Here is a 21227-nt window from a genome sequence, read left to right as displayed (position 1 = left end):
AAAGTTTCCTTCCAAGTCACTCACCATCCTGACTTGGAACTATATCACCGCTCCTTCACTATCGCTGGGTCCAAATCCTGGAATTGTGGGTGTACCTACACCACATTGACTGCAGTAGTTCAAGAGGGTGGTTTCCCATCACCTCAAGGGCAATTAGGGATGAGAAATAAATCATCCCAAGAATGAATTTAAAAACAAAATCTAGCCCTAACTTTGAGTGTGACACACCTTTTGTGCGAAATAAATGGACCAGCAAGTTCTGAAGATTCACAGCTCATGGGGCAGAATCTCGCCGTCGGCGAGCAGGGGGCGGGGCCCACTCGTCGACGCGTAAAATGACGTTGGGCGGAACCCCTGACGTCATCCCGCCCCATTTAAATTTTCAGGAAGGCGGGGGCGCAGCAAAATCAGCTACGCGCCCACCGACCTGTCGGTGGTCACTTGAGGCCATTGACAGGATCATTTAAACAATTAAAGGACCTGCCCGTCCAACCTTAAGGTTGGCGGGTCGGCCAGGAGCCCCGGCGGCAAACAGAGCAAACATGAAACCTCATCCACCGGCAGGATGAAGTTTCGCGCAGGGTTTTAAAAATTGTAATAAAGTTGTTCTGTGAATTATGAACCCGTCCCAACTCATGTGACATTGTCACATGAGGGGGACATGTAAGGGAAGTTCTTTTTTTCTATTTTTAATATTTTTCAAAGTCCAGGCGATCTCCCTGAGGCTGCACTTAGCCTCAGGGAGATGTGCATTCTTTTGTGCGCATGCGCAAAAGAGCGCACTCTCGCTTCTAGGGAATCCCCCCCCCCGCCCGCGCAGGGAGCGCATAGCGCTTCCTGGCGGACGTCACACTGGGTGGGTCTTAATTGGCCCACCTACATAAAATGGCGGTGCGGCCCGCTTCGCTGGCGGCGATCAGCTCCGTGCCCACTGGCGATTGAGTCGGGCCCACCCGCCCGACAGGCAGAAAATTCTGCCCATGATTTATCTCTTAATCTGCTGGAGTGTTGGCTGATTTGCATTTTAGTAATAGCATATGTTAATCTGCCATTATTTTTGCAACAAGATCCAGCTCCTTAATCAGAAGATTTTCATTTTTAGTTTTGCTTTATTTCTCAATCCCTGACCTTGTCAACACTCCAAACTAGATAGAGAAAGATGGCTCACTTAGTATTACATTGACCTTTTTGCCTTTTTCCACCCTGCACCTCCGACACCATTGCACACCCATAGAAACGCATCTTACTTACTCATAGACATCTACCAATGCTTTATGTGAGCCAGAGGGGGTTTTAACTTTGTCTTTAAAAAACATTAAAATTCCCTGCCTCTTCGTCCATTGTCCATGTGGGCAAATGCTTAGCCTCTGAATGCTGCCCCTTCGTGGCTTGGTGAACATGAAAATTTGCAGGATGAGGAATTATGGCAAAGACTTCCCTTCTATCCTCGCATGCCACAGTGCTTACAAACATCATCTTGCCAGCTATTTTCAACTGTCTCATTTTTCTCAAGTATGTATGGTTTTGCTTTTACAAAATATATCATGATTTTGCCTTGCAGAAAAATGCTGCAGGAGAATATATAAATAGTAGAGAGGCCAAAGTGATATCGCAGTTGCTGAGAAAGCGGTTAGAGGAACTTCAACCAAAGTTAGAAGACACATTTTCAGCTAAAAAGGTAATTAAGGTACTGTTTGTATTTTTTGAAAGTGCAGATTAGTTTGCAAAAGCTGAACAGTTCTTTGGAGTGGAGAAACCTTTCTCTGGATGTTCTATTAGAATGAAGCTCTCCATTACTTGCCAATTTCATCAATCTCCTTTCATTACTTTCTAAAATTAACCCTACACCAAATTATAGTGTATTAATCAAATTTAAGAATGTTTCAGTTGATCAATGCAGTCTTTGGTGACCAACCACATTGATAATTTACAATAGAAACCAGTTTCAGTTGAATCTCTGTTGTATATAATGGATAATGTGCAAACAAATGTAGCTTGTTCTAAGTGGATGAAAATATAGATATATGTATATTACTTAAAGCAAACAGCACTTTGGCCCATAACCTCCGGGCTCCGAGGCGTCATAACTGCAAGGTACCCCACAGACAGGCTGGGGAAGACCCCAGGTAAGGATTGCCCAGCAATTGCTTGGGAAGTTCAAACTTCGTTGGGCAATTGCCTTGTAATCGGAACCAAACGAAAGTACAATTTAAGTCGTAAACTTCAGATGGTTCCAACTGTATTACGAGATGAGTTACTCAGGAAAAGTTAGAAGAATTAAAACTAGCTGTAACCCCTGGGTAACTATACTACTGACCCCCCGACCCACCATGGGACTCCAACTCTCCAACTGACTTGCACCCCGCCCCCACAGCTGACCATCCAAGCCCCACCCACCCTACTGAGCAGGCAAACCCCACCCCACTAATTGATGCCCATCCGACTAACCCATGCCCCCTCCCCCAACCGAAACCCACCCCCCTGCTGACCACCCAAACCCCTCCCCCCAACAATCCTACCCACTTACCTTACAAACTAACCTTCTCCCTGACGTCTACTGGACTTTTAAACTTGCCTGCTTTATGTCAGCTAGTGCTGTAAAACGGGGGCATTGCTTCGTTACCTCCGTCTCTCCAGCCCTCGACTGACGGCCTCAGGAGCCTTCTGCCCTTCACAGTTCTCACCCAGCCTGAGTCAGAAGGCCAACCAAGAATGGAGCAGCTAAATTTCCAGGTAGGTAACTAGGAGTGGAGTGGCAATCCGACTCTGATCGCCACCCTGAGGAAGTTCAGGCCCATAGAAACTTGCATATAACCAAGTAAATTTGGAATTAGTGTAGGGCATTCAGCTCATTGACTGACATCTTCCATCAAGCTTCCATTTAGACTTTCATAATTCCTTCCCAAATTATTTTATCACCTGAGGGAGATAAAAAACCAAAAGGAAGAAAAATATTCAAGACAATGTTTTTGGAATTGCTTCATCACCCATGAAATGACTTGCATTGTTCAAGCAAGGGAGGGAATCACATTTTTATACTTGGTCAACTAACATATGCAATGTAAAAATTAACTGAACTAAATCACATAAGGATACTGCATAGGTTATAGAAAAATGGGTGCCATCCTGTTGCCAGGTCACGATGTTGATGTTTTTCAGCATTATATTCTCCTGCGATAGAATACTGCATCTATTGTTATTTACTTGAATGTTAATTAAATTAGTTTAAGCAAAATATTAAAGGTAGTATCCCACAGAATTCAATACTATTTCCTGCCTTTTCGCCAATTACTACCTCTTCTTCCTCATGAAAACAGTGACCTATAACGCATTTCAATCCTATTTGCCCCAGAGCTCTCTAGTACCTGCTCATGTGACCATTCCTCAGGTATGGGTCTGTCAGTGTTACAAAATGTCTGATCACGGGAGGAATCAAATGAAGCAAAATACTGTCTTTATCCCATATCTATACATGTATATGTTTGGCATGGGTAACTAGACAGTGATGAAGAGTGACAGCCTTTGAGATTTCATAATTGTGTTGCTTTCTATCCAGGCAATATCGATGCCTTGGTTGAGATTAATTTGCTTCATGTACACAAGACATCAAATAACAGCTTGCATTTATATAGCACCTTTTAACATGGGAAAGTGCCTCAACATTTTTTTTACATGCTCCAGGAACCTGAAACTTTCTTGTTCTGAATAGCTCAATGTCACTGATCCATCAAGAGAACCCTGTTTGATACTGTTAACAAGACATAATACAATGATTATTTCCATTGTGAACACCAGAGATGAATGGCCTTGACTGTGAGGGCCGTGTTTATAGTTGTGATCTAGCAGCCCACTTTGGTTCATAATTGGTTATCTCTATACTTAAATTACCATAAGATTCCAGTTGTTGAGGAGGAGGTCATTGAAAGTTAGATGGGTTCCTGTTAGTTGTGATAGAGAACAAATCTTTCTTTTTGACTGATAATAGAAGTACCTGTTTATATTGCAGCAACGGTCAGCCCAGTGTGAATTTTCCAAGCAGAGGATTACTATATTTTAGTGCCTGCCTTCCTGTTGAACAGAAAAAAATCTTTCTGAAAAGTAAACTGACCTTATAAACCTTCTCAAGGGCTATTAGGGATGGACAATAAATGCTGGCCTAGCCAGTGATGCCCTAATCCCATGACTGAATAAGAAAAATTAAAATAAATTAGTTCTATTGCATCACAAGCTCAGATCTAGTTTTTTCTCAAGTTATTTGTTCCTCAGATATGAGAAAAGCTGACAGGGCCGCTTCTGTTGCCTTTGCCTAGTTACCTTGAGAACATAATGGTGGGGCCTTAATGAATTGTTGTGGCCCTTGTGGCGATTGTGCTCTCACAATAGTGTTAATACGTTCCAGAAGTTTAATCCAGCACTATGAATGTGTGACTTGGAAGTGATTATATTCGTTGTACTGAGATTTCTTTAATAGCCATTTTCGATTTGTCCTAATTTTTTCATCTTTTTGATCCCGGGAAAGATTGTTAAATCACCTATGCAGTGATTCTGATTAATTACCCCGATGTTTGAATGCTGTCAAGAGCATGAGACAGACAAAATTGAGATCAAAATGACTATGATTTTGAGTTGACCATTTCTAAGAGAGAATAACTGCCATAGATTCTTTTAGCTCAGCTGTCAATAGTTATGACTGAAATACATGTTTGATTGACAATTTCTGAAGCTAACTGGTTAACCCTAAACCAAAGGTGAGTTCGTGAGCCCAAGAAACTTTTCATCTTATATTTTAAGATATTTAACATTTACAAGCTCCATGTTGAAGAATATGTACTCCATCTGTTAATTGCATTTGATCTGTTTTTTGTTTGCCTTTAGATAAAGTTGCTTTCCTTGTATTGGTTCTAATCTTTTTTTCCCTATTTCAGGATGAACTATAAAATTGATGCACATTGCTTTCCAGAGGCCGCACTGTCAGCTGGAAATCAGCAATAACATCAGCAACTATAATCCGAAATATATGAAGCAAATAATAGATTCTAACAACAAACTGTATTCCATTTCAGTTATGGAATATGAAATAAAACTCATTCTATAAACTAGGTTATTCACCTTTAAGTAAAATTAGATGAACAACGGTAGAATGACGTGCACAAGTAAATTCCTCTCTGGCAAGCTGGTGAAGGCTTCCATGATAACTCCATATTTTTGAAATTTTATGTATAATAGTATTTTTGACATCTGTTGGCCTGCTATCTCAGATTAAAATATTTCTGAAGAGTCTGTTTTGAACATTTAGTATTTCCACTCTGAGAAGCATCACTCCATTCAGTTATGTCGTAAATGAATTGGGAAATTGAAACTTCTCACTACCAGCTCTCTCTGCCGTAATTTGTTTTGCTGACAGTAGCAAGTTGAAAGGATCACTGGTAATATTATGCACTGATGATATAAATTATGTGGAAAAGATTGCTTTGTATGCAAAGGAAGTTTGACTTGTGCATGAGTTCTAAAACAAGAAGCATGGGCTCTGATATACAGTAAAGTGACCTGGGATGCCCTTTCATTGTTTTGGAGCATACCAGATTTTTCAGCTTTTAGGAGAATGAATAAAATAGTTATGAGTTTTGAGTATTGCACAATAGTGCATAATTTTGCTGATGCTAGTGAAAGCCAATTAAATTTGTACCAGTTTTCTTTATGTACTGCAGTTTGTTGAATTGTATCCAGTATATGGTTTACTTATTTAATGTTTTTGAAATAGCTTTACTCTAAGGTCTGAGCAAAATTAGTGAACACTTTTTATAAATTGAACAACCAATGCATTTGTAACTGTGGCCATTTCCCATAAATTCAAGGTATATTTTGTTGCAATGTATTGTCTGTACATATATTCTAGTTAATCTGACCCGACATTTGAAAGTCAACTAATGCATAATGTTGTATAATAATGAATTTTAATTGTAAGGGTACTGCAGCATTGGACTTTCTGACATGGTTTTAAGACTCGTGTAGTGAAAGAGGACAGTGATTCTTGAATTGAATTCTTATTTCTTGCTGTGCAGGAAAATCTCCTAACAAAGAAATGTTCTTGGCTTTTGTGGTACTTAATGGTCTCCATGAAAAAATGTAGATTTCAGTGTTTTTCATTCTTCAAAATGAGGTGTTGTCAATCTTTGGAAATTTGATGCATTTCAATAGAAAACTGCTGAAGCTATTCAAAAAATAAACCTGGGTGTTTATTTTGATGTATTGCAGCTGTACTTCAGGGAAAAGTCACTGATATTTTATATTGGGCAAACACTGACCATAATGAACTTTTAACTATTTTGTGAATTACTTCGGAAGTGTCCAATGCAATTTTTTGTCTTACTTTTTGGTTTTGGTCTTGTTTAATTGACATGCTGAATAAGCAATTTTTTTCCTAACTGAAAGTTTACACATGCCTTAAATCACTTCAGTATAGTGTTAGTTAGCCCTTGCAGGATTCAAGTCAACCAAATTAAATTATCCTACATTTTAACTTTTTATACTTTTAGATGCATTCTTTATGTCACAATAGTGCTAAAAGAAATAGCTATAAAAACAACCAAAAGAAAACTCCTGTGAAAATTCTAGTTTTTGTTCCAGGGAGTATACAAACTCTATTCATTCATATACAAATTCAGAAAGAATAATACTGGAAAAGTTACGGTTTTTTATGTAATTGTTGCATTTGCGGTGGTTTCTATAATTGTTATAGTTTAATAAAATTGGAGTATGGTTCATAAATGTTACCGATTCTTCATTGAGTATTCTCCTTCACACACTACAGTCCCACCACCAAGTTGCTAATAAGTAGATTCACTAGGACAAGCCTCTGCACGATACTTTGTGGTGGTGGCTTTATGGCACTGAATGGTACCTTTGCTGAAGGTGTGTTTCTTCAGTTTGGTGTGCTTTACTTGTTGCAGCCTTGTAGGCAATCACCTTGCTGTTGGGGTGCTGTCAGAAGACCTGTTTTCTTATGGCAATGCAAGACCAGCATGATGCCACCACCAAACACATCTTCCCTTCAACCCCCCCCAGCAGCATTCCGCAGGGATCGTTCCCTCCGGGACACCCTGGTCCACTCCTCCATCACCCCCTACACCTCAACCCCCTCTCACAGCACCTTCCCATGCAACCGCAGAAGGTGCAACACCTTCTCCTCTCCTCACCATCCAAGGGTCCAAACAGTCCTTTCAAGTGAAGCAGCATTTCACTTGCATTTCCCTTAATTTAGTCTACTGCATTCGCTGCTCCCAAAGCAGTTTCCTCTACATTGGAGAGACTAAACACAGACTGGGTGACCACTTTGCGGAACACCTTCGGTCTGTCCGCAAGTATGACCCAGACCTCCCTGTCGCTTGCCATTTCAACACTCCACCCTGCTTTCATGCCCACATGTCCGTCTTTGGCCTGCTGCAATGTTCCAGTGAAGCTCAGCGCAAACTGGAGGAACAGCACCTCATCTTCCAACTAGGCACTTTACAGCCTTCCGGACTGAATACTGAGTTCAACAATTTTAGATCATGAACTCTCTCCTCCATCCCCACCCCCTTTCCGATCCCCCTTTTTTCCAATAATTTATATAGATTTTTCTTTTCCCATCTATTTCCATTATTTTTAAATGTATTTCCATCCATTGTTTTATCTCTGCCTTTTAGCCTATTTTGATCCCTTCCCCCCCACCCCACCCCCACTAGGGCTATCTGTACCTTGCTCGTCCTGCTTTCTACCCTTAATGTCACCTATTAGCACATTCCTTAGATAATATCACTACCTTCAACGCCTCTTTGTCCTTTTGTCTATGACATCTTTTGGCTATCTCCACCTATCACTGGCCCTCTATCCAGCTCTACTTGTCCTACCCCCCCTTAAACCAGCTTATATTTCACCTCTTTTCTATTTTTCCTTAGTTCTGTTGAAGAGTCATACAGACTCAAAATGTTAACTGTATTTCTCTCCGCAGATGCTGTCAGACCTGCTGAGTTTTTCCAGGTATTTTTATTTTTGTTTTGGTTTTCAAACGTTTTGTTCAGGAAGTTTTTTTTTTTCTTTTTGCATCTTTTTTTTTGTACTTTGAGTTTGGAAGTTAAGACTCCAGGGCTGTTTTCTCCAGGTTTTTGTGTGGTAGCTTGTAGGCATGAATGACATCAGCAATACCTGTATACCAAATGCTATATGATATGCTGCTGCTTGATTTATATTTAACCATCAAAACCCACATCACACATGACTCTCGAATAGGCTGGAAGAATATTTTGCGCAAACAATTCTTAACATTCCAGGAATCTAGACAAAACACCCAACAGAATCAGTCAGCCCCTCAAAGTGCCATCACATGTGCTTGTCCTTGACACTTTTGATACAAGGACGTGAACTATTGCTCGTGGTCCGTATTTTTGCAACTTGGTTCTCCCTGACTTTTAGCCTAATGAACAGCTTTCTGTGTGGTAGTTTCCAGGTTAACTGACTTCATCAGCATTTACATAAGCCATGTATCATCAAGCCTGAATGCAAATTTAAATTGACTTTTAAACCAAATATTTTCCTCCTTGACTACCATTACCAAGTCCTCAACACGGGTTAGTGCTAGAAAATAATCATCTGTTTGTACCAAAATAATGCTGATGTTGATGAGCTATTTTCTGAGAAAGATTATTCACTTGAAAGGAAATAAATCTTTAACACCTTCCCACCTTCTACAGGCTGATACCAAGTCTAATTGCAAGCTCCAGGTTTCTTTACTATACTTTTGCCTGAAGCATTTCTGAGGCTGCCTGGGACCAAGGTCCAAATGAGAACATAAGTTTGAAACCACGTTGAAAAGTAGCAAGGAAAGTGAGACATTGACCCTGATGTTTGCAGGTTGGAGGGGTTAATAGCAGCAGGAAATGCAGATTTAATGAGGCCAGATTTTCATTTTCACCATTTAACAATGGTGGTCTGGACCTGATTCCAGGACTCCCACCCTCATACCTGGCACTGGCAATTTTTGCCAGCATTGGTTAAGAATGCAGGTAGCGAGCCTACACTCCTAATATGGCTGGTTTCATTGCAGGAATAAGCATCTCTTAGATCCCGCAATTTTCGTAGAGCCGGCCCAACTTCACCATTACTCGTGGTTCACAACCCCCCAGTCGAACCATAGTCTGGATTTCAGAATGTTTTGAAAGATAAATTAAAAGGCTTACCCATTTCTCTTCCATGCCACCTCCATGCTCATTCATCCAGTCTGCACTATATAGAGAACCAATGAGCCATATAATAACAATGGCAAGTGTTGAAATGCTGAGTTTTTAAAAACCCACTCAGAAACCTGCTTTGAAAAAAACTGCTGTTCATAGTGTCTGACACTTTTATAAGATTGTGTCATTAAAGTATCAGTAACAGAAGCTTTACTTCACTTCACACCTCTTAATCTTGTCCAAGTTAACATACAGATATTGACAAAAGAGATCACAAAGAATAACTTCTAATAACTTCATAAAGATGTCAAACAAGTAAAGTAAACAGTCCAACTTCAGTTTGTCCAAACAGACCTCTGCAGAGCTAATGAGACTCTTTGAGCTCAGCCAAGCATTCATAATGAGCCAGGTGGAGAACCAGATCTTGGTCATCTGTTTCTGCTGATACACTTCCTGGGGCTGGTGGGCCCGACTCCTGCCCCTGTCCCACCGTAATGAATATTGTGCGTAACAAGGCCCTTTAAACTGAGGTTGCTGAGCTGAGTCATGAAATTTCCTGATTTCAGCCACCTGCCTCAATAGTTAAAATCCAGCTCAAGGCCTCATTTAAATTTTTGCCTCCGTTTTCTGTCCGGCAGCCAACTACCCCGGCTATCAGTTGGGTAGGCTTGCAGCACAAAGCTACAGCCAGGGAGTGAAGAGAAGGAAAGTAGAGATTGCGTGGCAGGGAGCCTGTGGGGAACATCAGGGTGGGTGGAGGGGGGAGTGGGGGTGGCATCTGGAACGGCATAATTTGAGCTTCCAGGCAGATGATCATGGATCATGGAGGATGTTGGGATGGGAGGGGGGTTGATTGCGTTGAGGAGGATTCCAATCAAAGAGGTTTGTCAGCAGATTACGGAGAGGGAAGCTCTCCTGTTCCTCAATGAAACTCGTGGGATTGAAGGCAAATTATTGATTTGTTTAGGAATTGGCTGAGCATTAGGAGACAGGTGCCTAGATTTTCATCCTTGAGGTGGGAATCGCGAGTCAAGTCGTTTCCTGACATTGCGATCTGACCTCCTGACTGGCAGTGCCCACCCACACTACTTTCATACTGGGTTTGTGGGCGCAGGCCCAAGTCTGGGCCCCTGCTTCTGGAATCAGGCCTGAAACGGGCAGAGGCCAAGGCAGGCAGGTTAAAAAACCAAAATGAATAGATTCATGTTGGTTAAGTGTATCAGGAGACATGGATCAAATAATCTATTGAAAAGGCAGAACTGGCTCAAGGGGTTGAATGACCTACTCCTGTTCATATGTTTTATAGTGGCAAGTTAAATGGGTGATTCTTTGGGTAGAAATAATGCAACTTAAGTCTTGACATCTTTCCCAAAATTCACACCTGCCACCTTGCTGGAGTTGGCATAACCTTCTTTGCTTTTGGCAGAAGTTGTTAAGGCAAGACTTAAATAGGGTAAAACTGGCAGATCTGCCTGCTTTCCCAATTTCCAACCCCACCACCCCCAAACAACCATCAACTTGCATTCTATTCAAGAAAGAGGAATGGATAAGATTTGGCACCCTTCAGATCCATGACACAAGCCTTATTTCTACTACCTCCTCCACAACCTCCATTATTTTGCAATGCACACCATCTGATTAAGATGACTTTTCTACTTTCGGTCATACCAATATTTTTAATGCAGTTTATGTCTAGTGGTGGCTCTTCCACATCCTTCTCAGGTACTGCTCCCATGCAACTTTCACCTCCCCCTATAAAAACAGACTACATTGCTAACTTCACCCACTAAATCATTACAGGCAGGCTGTGTACTGTTTATACTTTACAAAGTCATAACCAGACCAGCACCATAAGTATTCTGGCTCTTAAGTATAACTTGCTTGGTTATAAAAGCAACACAAGAACTGCAATACAGCTAAAACTAAAAATAAAGAAAAGCCGAGAATGTTTTCCACCCTATGGTATTCTAACAGAGTGTTTTTGCCTGAAATTCTGTTTCTTCTGTGAAAGTGTAAATGTGAAGTTAACCATCTGTTGCTGAATCAGTATTCTGGAGCACCCATTGGTCTACGATAGTGAAATTGATAGTGTGCCTGTTGGTAGCTCACAACTACTTCCCCAAGCTATGTTGTTACAGTTTCTTTGCTGCATCCATTGTGCCATTTCCAAAATTACTCTGATATTTAAATATGTTGAGCTGGAGCACAGTTTGCCAGCAGATGGCAGTCCAATCACACATAGACTTCCTAATTTATGGCTTTGTTTCCTAATAGGTGTTTAGAGGAGACATTTCTGATACTGTGTATTTTAAATACCACAGGATATTAAATATAATCCTATAAAAAGATATTGATTCTGCTTTCTTATTTACGCCTCCGCTATACGCATCTTTTGTTTCTTTTATTATCAACGACTTTAGCCTTGCACCATTATCCCTTCTGTCATTTAAATACTCTTGTTTTCCACCCTATCACAGACCTTCCCTGTTGTTCTTTCCTCATATCTATATCTATTTCAAAACTGTCATAGATCCAGCTTTTTCCAGTTCTAATGAAAAGCCATCGACCTGAAATGCTAACTCTGTTTCTCTCTCCATAGATGCTGCCGAGCATTTCCAGCATTTTCTGTTTTTATTTCAGATTTCAAGCATCTGCAGTATTTTACTTTTGTATTTAATGTTTATATAACTTTAAGGGAGTACTTCAGGCTGATAATTCAAATTTGAGTGACCCATTATGTTAACCTTTGCACTACCAATAGATTCAGAATCTCTCCTATGCCTCAACAGTGTTTTAAATTTTCAACTTGTGCATGATAAACTGAAAAAAGAGCTGCAAAATCCCATCGTGGTAACAAACTACTCAAATATTAAGAATATATCTGTAATATTAATCCTAAACTACTGAAACACAATTTTACTTAAACAATACCAGTTCATATTATATTGTCTTTTCCTCTTTCTTTTTTAAACTTTTATTCCGTTCTTTTCTCCCCCAACTTTAAAATAATTTAATTACCTTTAAAATTCCACCTTTTATCATTTCCAACTCCCTGTTTCCACTATCATTTTAAACATGAGAACTGATGCTACCATGCCTTCCCCCTTGCTAGAAATTGACTGATGCTGTCGATTATTTCTAACATTTCCTATTTTTATTTCTGATTTCCAGCATTTCAGTGTTTTTTGCTGCTGAGGTATCATGGGTGCTTTTCAGCATTGCTATGTCATTTTCCATTTGTTGTCCAATACATTAAACTATGATACAACACTTGTAGTATTTTTGTTATTTTTGGACTATGAGCTAAATAGATTTCACGGAGTTATAATCGGTTTGAGTAATTAAACCAGGCATGAGGAGGAAGAGCAGGAAGGTCTGGGTCATGTTTCTAAGAATTTGCAGATAGTGTGTTTTCAAATATTTTAGAATACTTGCGATTACCAAAGTCCTCCTTGTTGTTTTGGTGCCTGATAGTTATGGTTTGGTCAGACATTTCAACATTGTTATTTATTTGATAGTTGACTTTGTGTCCTGACTGGATCATGTCTATTTGTCAAGATAGTGCAGCTATCTGACCTGAAAGACTGACTAATTTTAGGTTCTGATTGCATTTACTCCATAACTACTCCATTGGTGGAAAGTAAAGCCAGTTTACATTGACACTACATTTGTTCTGTGAATACACACGAATGTCAACATCTGTTTGGGTATTTCAGGACTTCTTTTTCCTCCATTAAATTAAAGAGAGCTTTAGTTTATTACAACAGTGGCCCATTCACCAGTGCAAAGTGTTTATGTAGTTTTCTACCTCTGACAGTACTTTTATGTACTTTAGGACACTTTGGAATTTCAATATTAAATATTTACAGAAAAGTATTTCTTAGCATGGGGAAAAAGTATTTAAAACGCTGTAAGGAGCCCTTGTTACATATTACAAAGAGTTAAAGGAGGTGAATATTTCCCTGAAGTCAGCAGTAACCAATTAAAACTAACTGGATCACTGCAAATTAGAAAGAAGAATGAACTTATACTTTTAGAACACTTCTCGCACCCTCAGGACATCCCAAAGTGCTTCATAGTCATTAAACTGCTTTTGAAATGTAGTCAGTGTTTTTATTTATTCTTTCATGGAATGCGGGTGTCACTGGCTGAGCCAGCATTTTTTACCCATCTCTAATTGTCCTTGAGAAGGTGGTAGTGAGCCGCCTTCTTGAACCACTGCAGTCCATCTGCTTCAGGTATACACACACACTGCTATTAGGAAGGGAGTTCCAGGATTTTATCACGCTCACACAATATGAATGTAGGAGCTATAAAAATGAACTTCTGAAGTATAGTCCAGAAATGGACACTTTCCTGAAAAACAAAATGGAGTTGAGAGGGCTGGTGATCTTTTCTTTCCGGTCAATATACATGGAAATCTTGAGGTATTTTTCATGTCTGGACAAGTCTTGATGAAGTTATTAAAATGCAAATGACTCTTCCTGTGGTTAATGGCTCCACTTCTCCAACTAATTAAAAAGGCTAGTTTCATAATTCTGTTGCATACATTGACTCCAAACGTGAAATCCAGAGAATGGATGTGAAAAGTTCCATCTTGTCAAGATGGTATGTGATAACCTTGGTGGTTGTCCTCTGGCCAGTGGAGCCTGTTCTGGCCCCACCTGAGAGGGAGAGTCCAGCACATGGCTGGGCAGTCCTCAGTTATGGTGGCCTCATTATGTGCCACGGTCACTGGCAGAGGGGAGGAGAAGCTGCTGCCATCACCCAGAGTGCCCTGAGAGAAGCCCGCAGAGACGACAAGCAGCTCGTGCACCAACATGAGGTCAGCCTCGACCTCGCTGCTTGCCATTGATGGATGGACAACTAGCAGAGATACTAGGTGCCTCGTCCATCTCCCACATGGACGCTGACCTCCTGTGATCATTTCCTGTGTGAGAACTTGCAGGTCTGAGCGCAACCCCAGGAATCCCTGATTCTGTCCCTGGACCTGTCTCTGCATGAGAGTCACCATTCGCTCCATGGAGGAGGCAGTGCGCTCGGTGCTGCAAGTCAACACAGTGCTCATGCTCCGCATGGACTCCTCCACAACAGAGACCATGGAACGCAAATCCTCACGGTTCTCTGCCAGATTCTCCCACACATCCCGCTGGACATCCAGCATTTGCCACCTAATGGACGACTCCAGAGGCTCATCACCTGCCTCGGACTCAGCATGGTCCTGGTCTCCAGCAGTCCCCTGACTGCTCTTCATGAGCCTGTGCCGCACCCTCACCGCTATGCACTGACATTATGGCCGATGATCTAATACTCACTGAGGTGCTGGTATCTGCGTTGGTGCCTGGTGCAGAAAGTGGGTGTGAAGCAGGTACATCTGATGGGCACTGGTCCTCCGGCGTCAAGGGTGGCTCATCGGGGTCCTGCAATCATTTGCTGGATGGCGATTCTAGGGGAGAAAAACATCATTAGTATTAGTCAAAACATTGTCACTGTGCATGCTAGGCGGGCTGGTGAGACAATGGAAACCATCATGGTGCCATCGTCTTCCAATGAACAATGGGGACTCCAGGTTTGAGGTTTCCGTTACAGATGAGACAACACAACAATATCTGCACAGTCCAACACTCTCACATCTGTGCACTGCCTCTCTACAACCACTGGAATGAGCTGAGCAGGGGCACTCCATCTCTAAAGTATCTATCTCGTACCTCGTCAACGTGAATAGGTTTGGGGAGCCTCCACCCACCCTTGACTCCTCAATGATGTTATGGACTCTCTTCTCCTGAAAGGACAGAGGAGCACTGATCAGCCCACTCTCTAACTGCAGTATCATTGCCGCCTGGCCAACCCCACCTGAGGAACACCTTGCAAGGCACATCCGAATTGTGGCCCTCAACCTGCACAGCAATCAGGCCGAGTAGCCACTGCTCACCGCCTTGGCCGGCAGCTGATGTCATTGATAGTTGGCACTCAGACTTTTACACCCTTGAGCACCAAAGGGGGGGACGGCCATCCATTAACACTTCTCCACATAGATTCATGCCAACTCGGTAATCACCCTTGCCAAGCGCAGCAGGTCATTGAACCTTTTGTGGCATAGCATCCATGTGCATCACACAACATAATGGCTGCTGCCCTGGGCTGCCACCTCTGCCCATGCTTTCCTGGTCAGATGCAGTGGCCTCCTCTGGCAACACCTGGGGATGAGGATCTCATGCCTGACACTGACCTCCTCCACGAGGATTCCCAAGCACTCATCCGAGAACCGGGGTGGGGGCCAAATGCCCACAGGACTTCCCCTCCTGCCTGGCATGCCCAGCAGCTACAGATGCCATTGCAGCTTGTTATGATTGATGCAATTAGCAAAGCAGAGTTATTTAAAAATCCCAGAAGGAAACTTTAAACAACTCTCATAACCTATAATTTTAAGTGTTATGTTTGAATTGTGACTCTAAATTCAGGAATCAGACCTTCAGTTCTTGAGGTTTTACATTAAACTAATTGAAACATTTTATTAAGTTACACAGGTTAAAAATATATATACACATGGCTACAAATTACTATTATCATAACTTATATCAAATTCCCAAACTAATCTCCATTAAGGCAACAGCAACCCATAGTCTTAATCAAACACCAAGCAAAGCATTTTCACCTTACAAATTGAAAGTGAGGTTCTTTTCACTGTGGAGCCAATTGGACCAGTTGAAGGCTTACAGCTGCCTTTTGATCTTACATTGCCTCTGCCTGCACGTCTGAAAACTACTGAAGTTATTCCTACCAGCCCCATTGAATGTTAATTCTCATTGTGTCAACAACCTCTTTGAACTTCACCTTTTAACAATGAAACCCCTTTCATAATACCAATTTTATTCGTAATATAAACATATTGCTTGGTAGCTGCTATATAGGCATCAATTTTCACCCCACTTCTTGAATGCTCTGCTCAAAAAAATGCAAATGCACACTTTCTCTCTTACATATCAAAACTAGTATCAAAGCACACAGACTAACTGGCTTTCATCCAATTAAGACATACCCGCAGGCTAAACCTCTATTTTAAAAGAAGAATATTTTCCAAAATATTATATACATTAATAGCTTCATGAAAAAAAAATGTTAAATCAAACGACTCCAAAGCTACAATGTATCCCCTGGCTGCCTTCAGGGCGCTGTCTCTGCTGCTTTTAAATCCTCCACTGGGTCACTATTGGATCCAGCACCCAACAGGTTCCAGCCCCTGCCCGACCCTTCAGACCATTAAAAGATGCATTTCACCCATAATTAGCCACCCAGCGTGAAATTGTGTTGGAAACACGATCTCGCTCGGGAGCTGATTATACGTCCGCTTCTGGGTCCACACGACTTGGCGTGTATGCCAAGCGTGAAATTCAGGCCCATATCCTCAATCGTTTTGGACATATGGAGCCACCAGGCTGAATTGCGGGCCCTAGCCCTGCACCTGGTGATATCCAGGTGTCCCTGGTGTAACTGATGGAGAATGTCTAGCCTGAGGACCCTGGGAATGACAATACACTCATTACAGATGAACATCCGTAAGATTGTGGTGATGCTGTTCAAAGTACTGCTTCAGGAAACAATTGTTAGGAGCATCCGCGGGCCATCCACTCACACAGTATCTATACCTGTGCTCACTCGGCATCAGCTTTCTGGGCTGCTCGAATTTCTTCTAGTTTATGAGTGGTTGCTGGGACGAACTTGGCAGACAAGGAAGCATAGAACTCCACGTCCTCAACAAAGCATACATTATTCTCTGCAGGCTTCCCCACAGGGATGTGGGACAAAGCATCAGCTGTGGCTTGGTGTTTACCTTAAACATATTCTGTAGTGGCATCAAGCCTCATGAGCTGTAATCGAAACCTTTGAATTCAGAGTGGCATCTTCGCTAATTCTTTGGTGCTAAGCAGGGTGACTAATGGCTTATGATCCATCTGGATAGTAAACTTGAATCCCAGGATGTTGTCCGAAAACTTTTTTGCAAGCCCAGGTGACTGTAGGGCTGCCTTTTCAAAGACAGCATACCGCTGCTCTGTATCTGCCAGTGACCCGGAGGCACAGTATACCAGCCTGCGAGAGCTCTCATGCTGTATTTGGAACCACATGGCCCCTAGGCCAATGGGCAAATAATCAGCTGCAACTGTGGTGGGTAGGTCTGGCTCGTAAGAGGCCAGTGTTTCCAGAGACATGAGCATGTCTTTGATTGTTGGTGTTCGTCCCAATACTTTTTGACTCCATGGTCCAGGGGGAATTCCACTGAAGGTGCAAGGGCAGATGACTGCCACACTTCATCATAAAGGGAAATTACAGGAATTCTTTATGTTATCCAATATCAGAAGTGGCCATTACTGAGCTAGACAGCCTGCTCAGAAAAAATCAGTTAAGGTTTCGCCAAGCACTCTCACCACAATGCAATCTCGGATGAGTCCCTCCTTTATAGCCCCAGACTCAGAGCTATCAGCCAAACAACACAGGTCATTAATGAAAACGTCAATACTTCCTCTGTTTCCTGAGTGCGCCTGTTAAACCTCACCTGGTCTATAAGAATGTTCCTCCAAAGAATGAAATGCGAATCGAAGACCTTAATAACATCTGCCTAATTGTGTTCTCAACACCCTGTCTAATTAAAATGTCATCTGCACTGCTGCCAATGGAATAGTGCTGACCTGTACATTATCAGGCATCTGTGCTAACCTCAAAGTGGTCCTACACCTGTTGAATCTGTGACACCAGTTTTGCTAGTGTGTTACTTGGTCTTCTCCACATTGAACTTCATCTGCCACCTATCTGCCCACTCCACCAATGTGTCAATATCCTTTTGAACCTCTACACTGTCCTCCTCACAGTTTACAATTCTCCCAAGTTTTGTGTCATCCGCAAACTTTGAAATTGTCCCCTGCACACCAAGATCTAGATCATTTATATATATCAGGAAAAGCAAGGAACCCAATACTGGCTCCTGGGGAACTCTGCTACAAACCTTCTTCCAACCCAAAAAATACCCATTAGCCATTACTCTCTATTTCCTATCCCTCAGCCAATTTTGTATCCATGTTGCTACTGTCCCTTTTATTCCATGACCTATAACTTTCCTCACAAGTCTGTTATGTGGCACTGATTCGAACATCTTTTGGAAGTCCATATACACCACGCCAACAGCCTTGTTAGTGTGTTGCTTGGTCAGGGCCTTCAACGTGGTCAAAGGATTTGGGTAGAGGTACGACTTTTCCCCTGATTATCTGTTACCTTTAATCAACTGTCTTGGGACTCTGTTGGCACTTTTCCTTCTGATTCTCTGCCATAGTCATGCCCTGGCTGCCTTATATTCAATGGCTTTCACTTTCTCACCACCGTCTGTTTTGTCAGGGATCCTTGCTATTCAGTAGGTTTATGGCTGCCACCATGAAGTATCATCAAAAGTGGCCCCACAGTGTGTTTAACATAGACTACTGGAAACAAGGCCTCCATGAACTGTCAAATATTTATTAACTGCATCCAACTACGTACATGGATAGATAAGCACGAAGCTCCTTCCTGAGGCATCTCTCTCTTGAGTTCTAGTGACACGTGATCTGACATCACTGATGATGCATATAAGTGATTAGCAATATAATTCCAAGTCAGGGTGCTGTGTGGTTTGGAGGGGAACTTGCAGGTGGTGGTGTTTCTATCTAGGTGGCAGAGGTCACGGGTTTGGAAGGTGCTGTCGAAGGACCCTTGGCGAGTTGCTGCAGTGCATCTTGTATGTTACACACTGCTGCCACTGCTCCCCAGTGATGGAGGGAGTGAATGTTGCTTCATCAATAAACATGAGGATCAATTTGCAAAGAACAAAGACCCAAAAATAGCAATAAACAAATAGTTATTCGGATTTTAGAAGTATTGATGTGTACGCTGAATAGGATAATGTTGAGAAAACAAGTATTATCTTTGTGTTATTATAAGGATGCAAGCCTTGGTTCCAAGAAAATTTTAGTCCTTTTTTTGTATTCATTGTTTTAATCTGTTGTGCCATAATAGCTTATTTTCCCTGGCTGTATAAATGGCTCAAAGGTTAGTGATTTGGAACTTGAGCTAGATTCTATTATACATCTGTGTTCATTTTTGCACCATAATTACTGAATCAAGTTGTTTTCAGTGTTAAGACTTGGCCACAGCCTTTTATATTTATATACTTTTTTGGTAGCAGTACAGTAAGTTTCCTCTTGTAACAATGAACATGTATTAAATTATAATCCATTAAATAGCACAATAAACTGAAAATTAGATTCTTACTTTTAACAAAGACTGTTCAAGAGATTCAATCTGTAATCCTTCACAGAATCACAGAATCAGGGAATTGTTATAGTGCAGAAGGAGGCCATTCAGCCCATCATGTCTGTGCCGGCTCTCTGAGCATTTTAAATGAGTGCCAATCTCAAGCCTGCAATCGGCTGCGCACCGCCATTTTGCATGGGCAGGGCCAATTAAGGCCCGCCCAGCATGACTCTCACCCAGAAGCGCTTAGCGCTACCTGTGCAGTCGGGGGGAGGAGGGAGAGTTGGGGTCTGCGCTCTTTTGTGCATGCGCGCAAAAGAGTGCAGAAATCTCCCTGAGGCACGGAGCTGCCTCAGAGTGATTAGTTTAATCATAAAACATCACAAAAAGTAAAAAATAAAATTACTCAGACATGTCCGCTCATGTGAGCACGCCCCCGCACACTGACCAGAAGATTCAGGCCATTGTTCCTGTTTAAATAATCATCCAATGCCCTCTTGAATGCTTCAATTGAACCTGCCTCCACCACACTTCCAGGCAGTGCATTCCAAACCCTAACTACTCACCTTTGCTTCTTTTGCGAAACACTTTAAAACTGTGCCTCTGGTTCTCGATCCGTTTACGAGCTGGAACAGTCTCTCCCTATCTACTCTGTCCAGACCCCTCATGATTTTGAAAACTTCTATTCAGTCTCCTCTTAGCCTTCTCCTCTCCAAGGAAAACAGTCCCAACTTCTCCAATCTTTCCTCATAACTGAAGTGTTTCATCTCTGGAACCATTCTCATAAACCGTTTCTGCATTCTCTTCAATGTGTTCACATTCTTCCTATAGTGTGGTGCCCAGAACTGTACACAATACTCCAGGTCTAACCAGTGCCCTATATAAGCTCATCATAACCTCCCTGCTCCTGTATTCTATGCCCCTATTAATGAAGCCTAGAATACTGTATGCTTTAGAAACAGCTCTCTCTACCTGTCCTGCCACTTTTTTTTATATATTCGTTTACAGGATGTGGGCATTGCTAATTAGGCCAGCATTTATTGCCCATCCCTAATTGCCCTTGTTCAGAGGGCATTTAAGAGTCAACCACATTGCTGTGGGTCTGGAGTCACATATAGGCCAGACCACATAAGGACAGCAGATTTTTATGACAATCGGCAATGGTTTCATGGTCCTCATTAGACTTTTAATTCCAGATTTTTATTGAATTCAAATTCTACCATCTGGCATGGTTGGATTCGAACCCAGGTCCCCAGAACATTACCCTGGGTCTCTGGATTACCAGTCCAGTAGTGACTTATGTACATATACACCCAGGTCTCTCTCTGTTCCTACACACCCTTTAGAATAGTATCCTTTATTTTGTATTGTCTCTCCATGTTCTTTGTACCAAAGTGCATCACCTCACACTTCTCCGCATTGAACTTCATCTGTCACCTATCTGCCCACTCCACCAATGTGTCAATATCCTTTTGAAGTTCTACACTGTCCTCCTCACAGTTTACAATTCTCCCAAGTTTTGTGTCATCCACAAACTTTGAAATTGTCCCCTGCACACCAAGATCTAGATCATTTATATATATCAGGAAAAGCAAGGATCCCAATACTGGCTCCTGGGGAACTCTGCTACAAACCTTCTTCCAACCCAAAAAATACCCAATAGCCATTACTCTCTATTTCCTATCCCTCAGCCAATTTTGTATCCACATTACTACTGTCCCTTTTATTCCATGACCTATAACT

General features: G+C 41.9%; 1 protein-coding gene across 2 annotated transcripts in view; it reads left to right on the top strand.

The window, feature by feature from the left end:
- The window catches only part of dnajc10 (DnaJ (Hsp40) homolog, subfamily C, member 10), an 80995-nt gene extending 74227 nt beyond the window's left edge, over positions 1-6768 (top strand). Inside the window, exons 22-23 of one of the 2 annotated variants that reach the window (XM_078551924.1) lie at positions 1562-1678; positions 4926-6768. In XM_078551924.1, the coding sequence (XP_078408050.1) occupies positions 1562-1678; positions 4926-4937 (129 nt within the window). In that variant the 3' untranslated portion in view covers positions 4938-6768. Of the gene's footprint in view, positions 1-1561; positions 1688-4925 lie in introns of both variants that reach the window. The other variant, XM_078551922.1, reaches the window with a different exon arrangement.
- The last annotated feature ends 14459 nt before the right edge of the window (positions 6769-21227 follow it).

Source organism: Cetorhinus maximus, chromosome 11 (genome assembly GCF_964194155.1).
Source record: "Cetorhinus maximus chromosome 11, sCetMax3.hap1.1, whole genome shotgun sequence".
Taxonomy (NCBI): Eukaryota; Metazoa; Chordata; class Chondrichthyes; order Lamniformes; family Cetorhinidae; genus Cetorhinus; species Cetorhinus maximus.
Note: the sequence above shows the minus strand (reverse complement) of the source record. Positions and strands in the feature narration are given on the sequence as shown.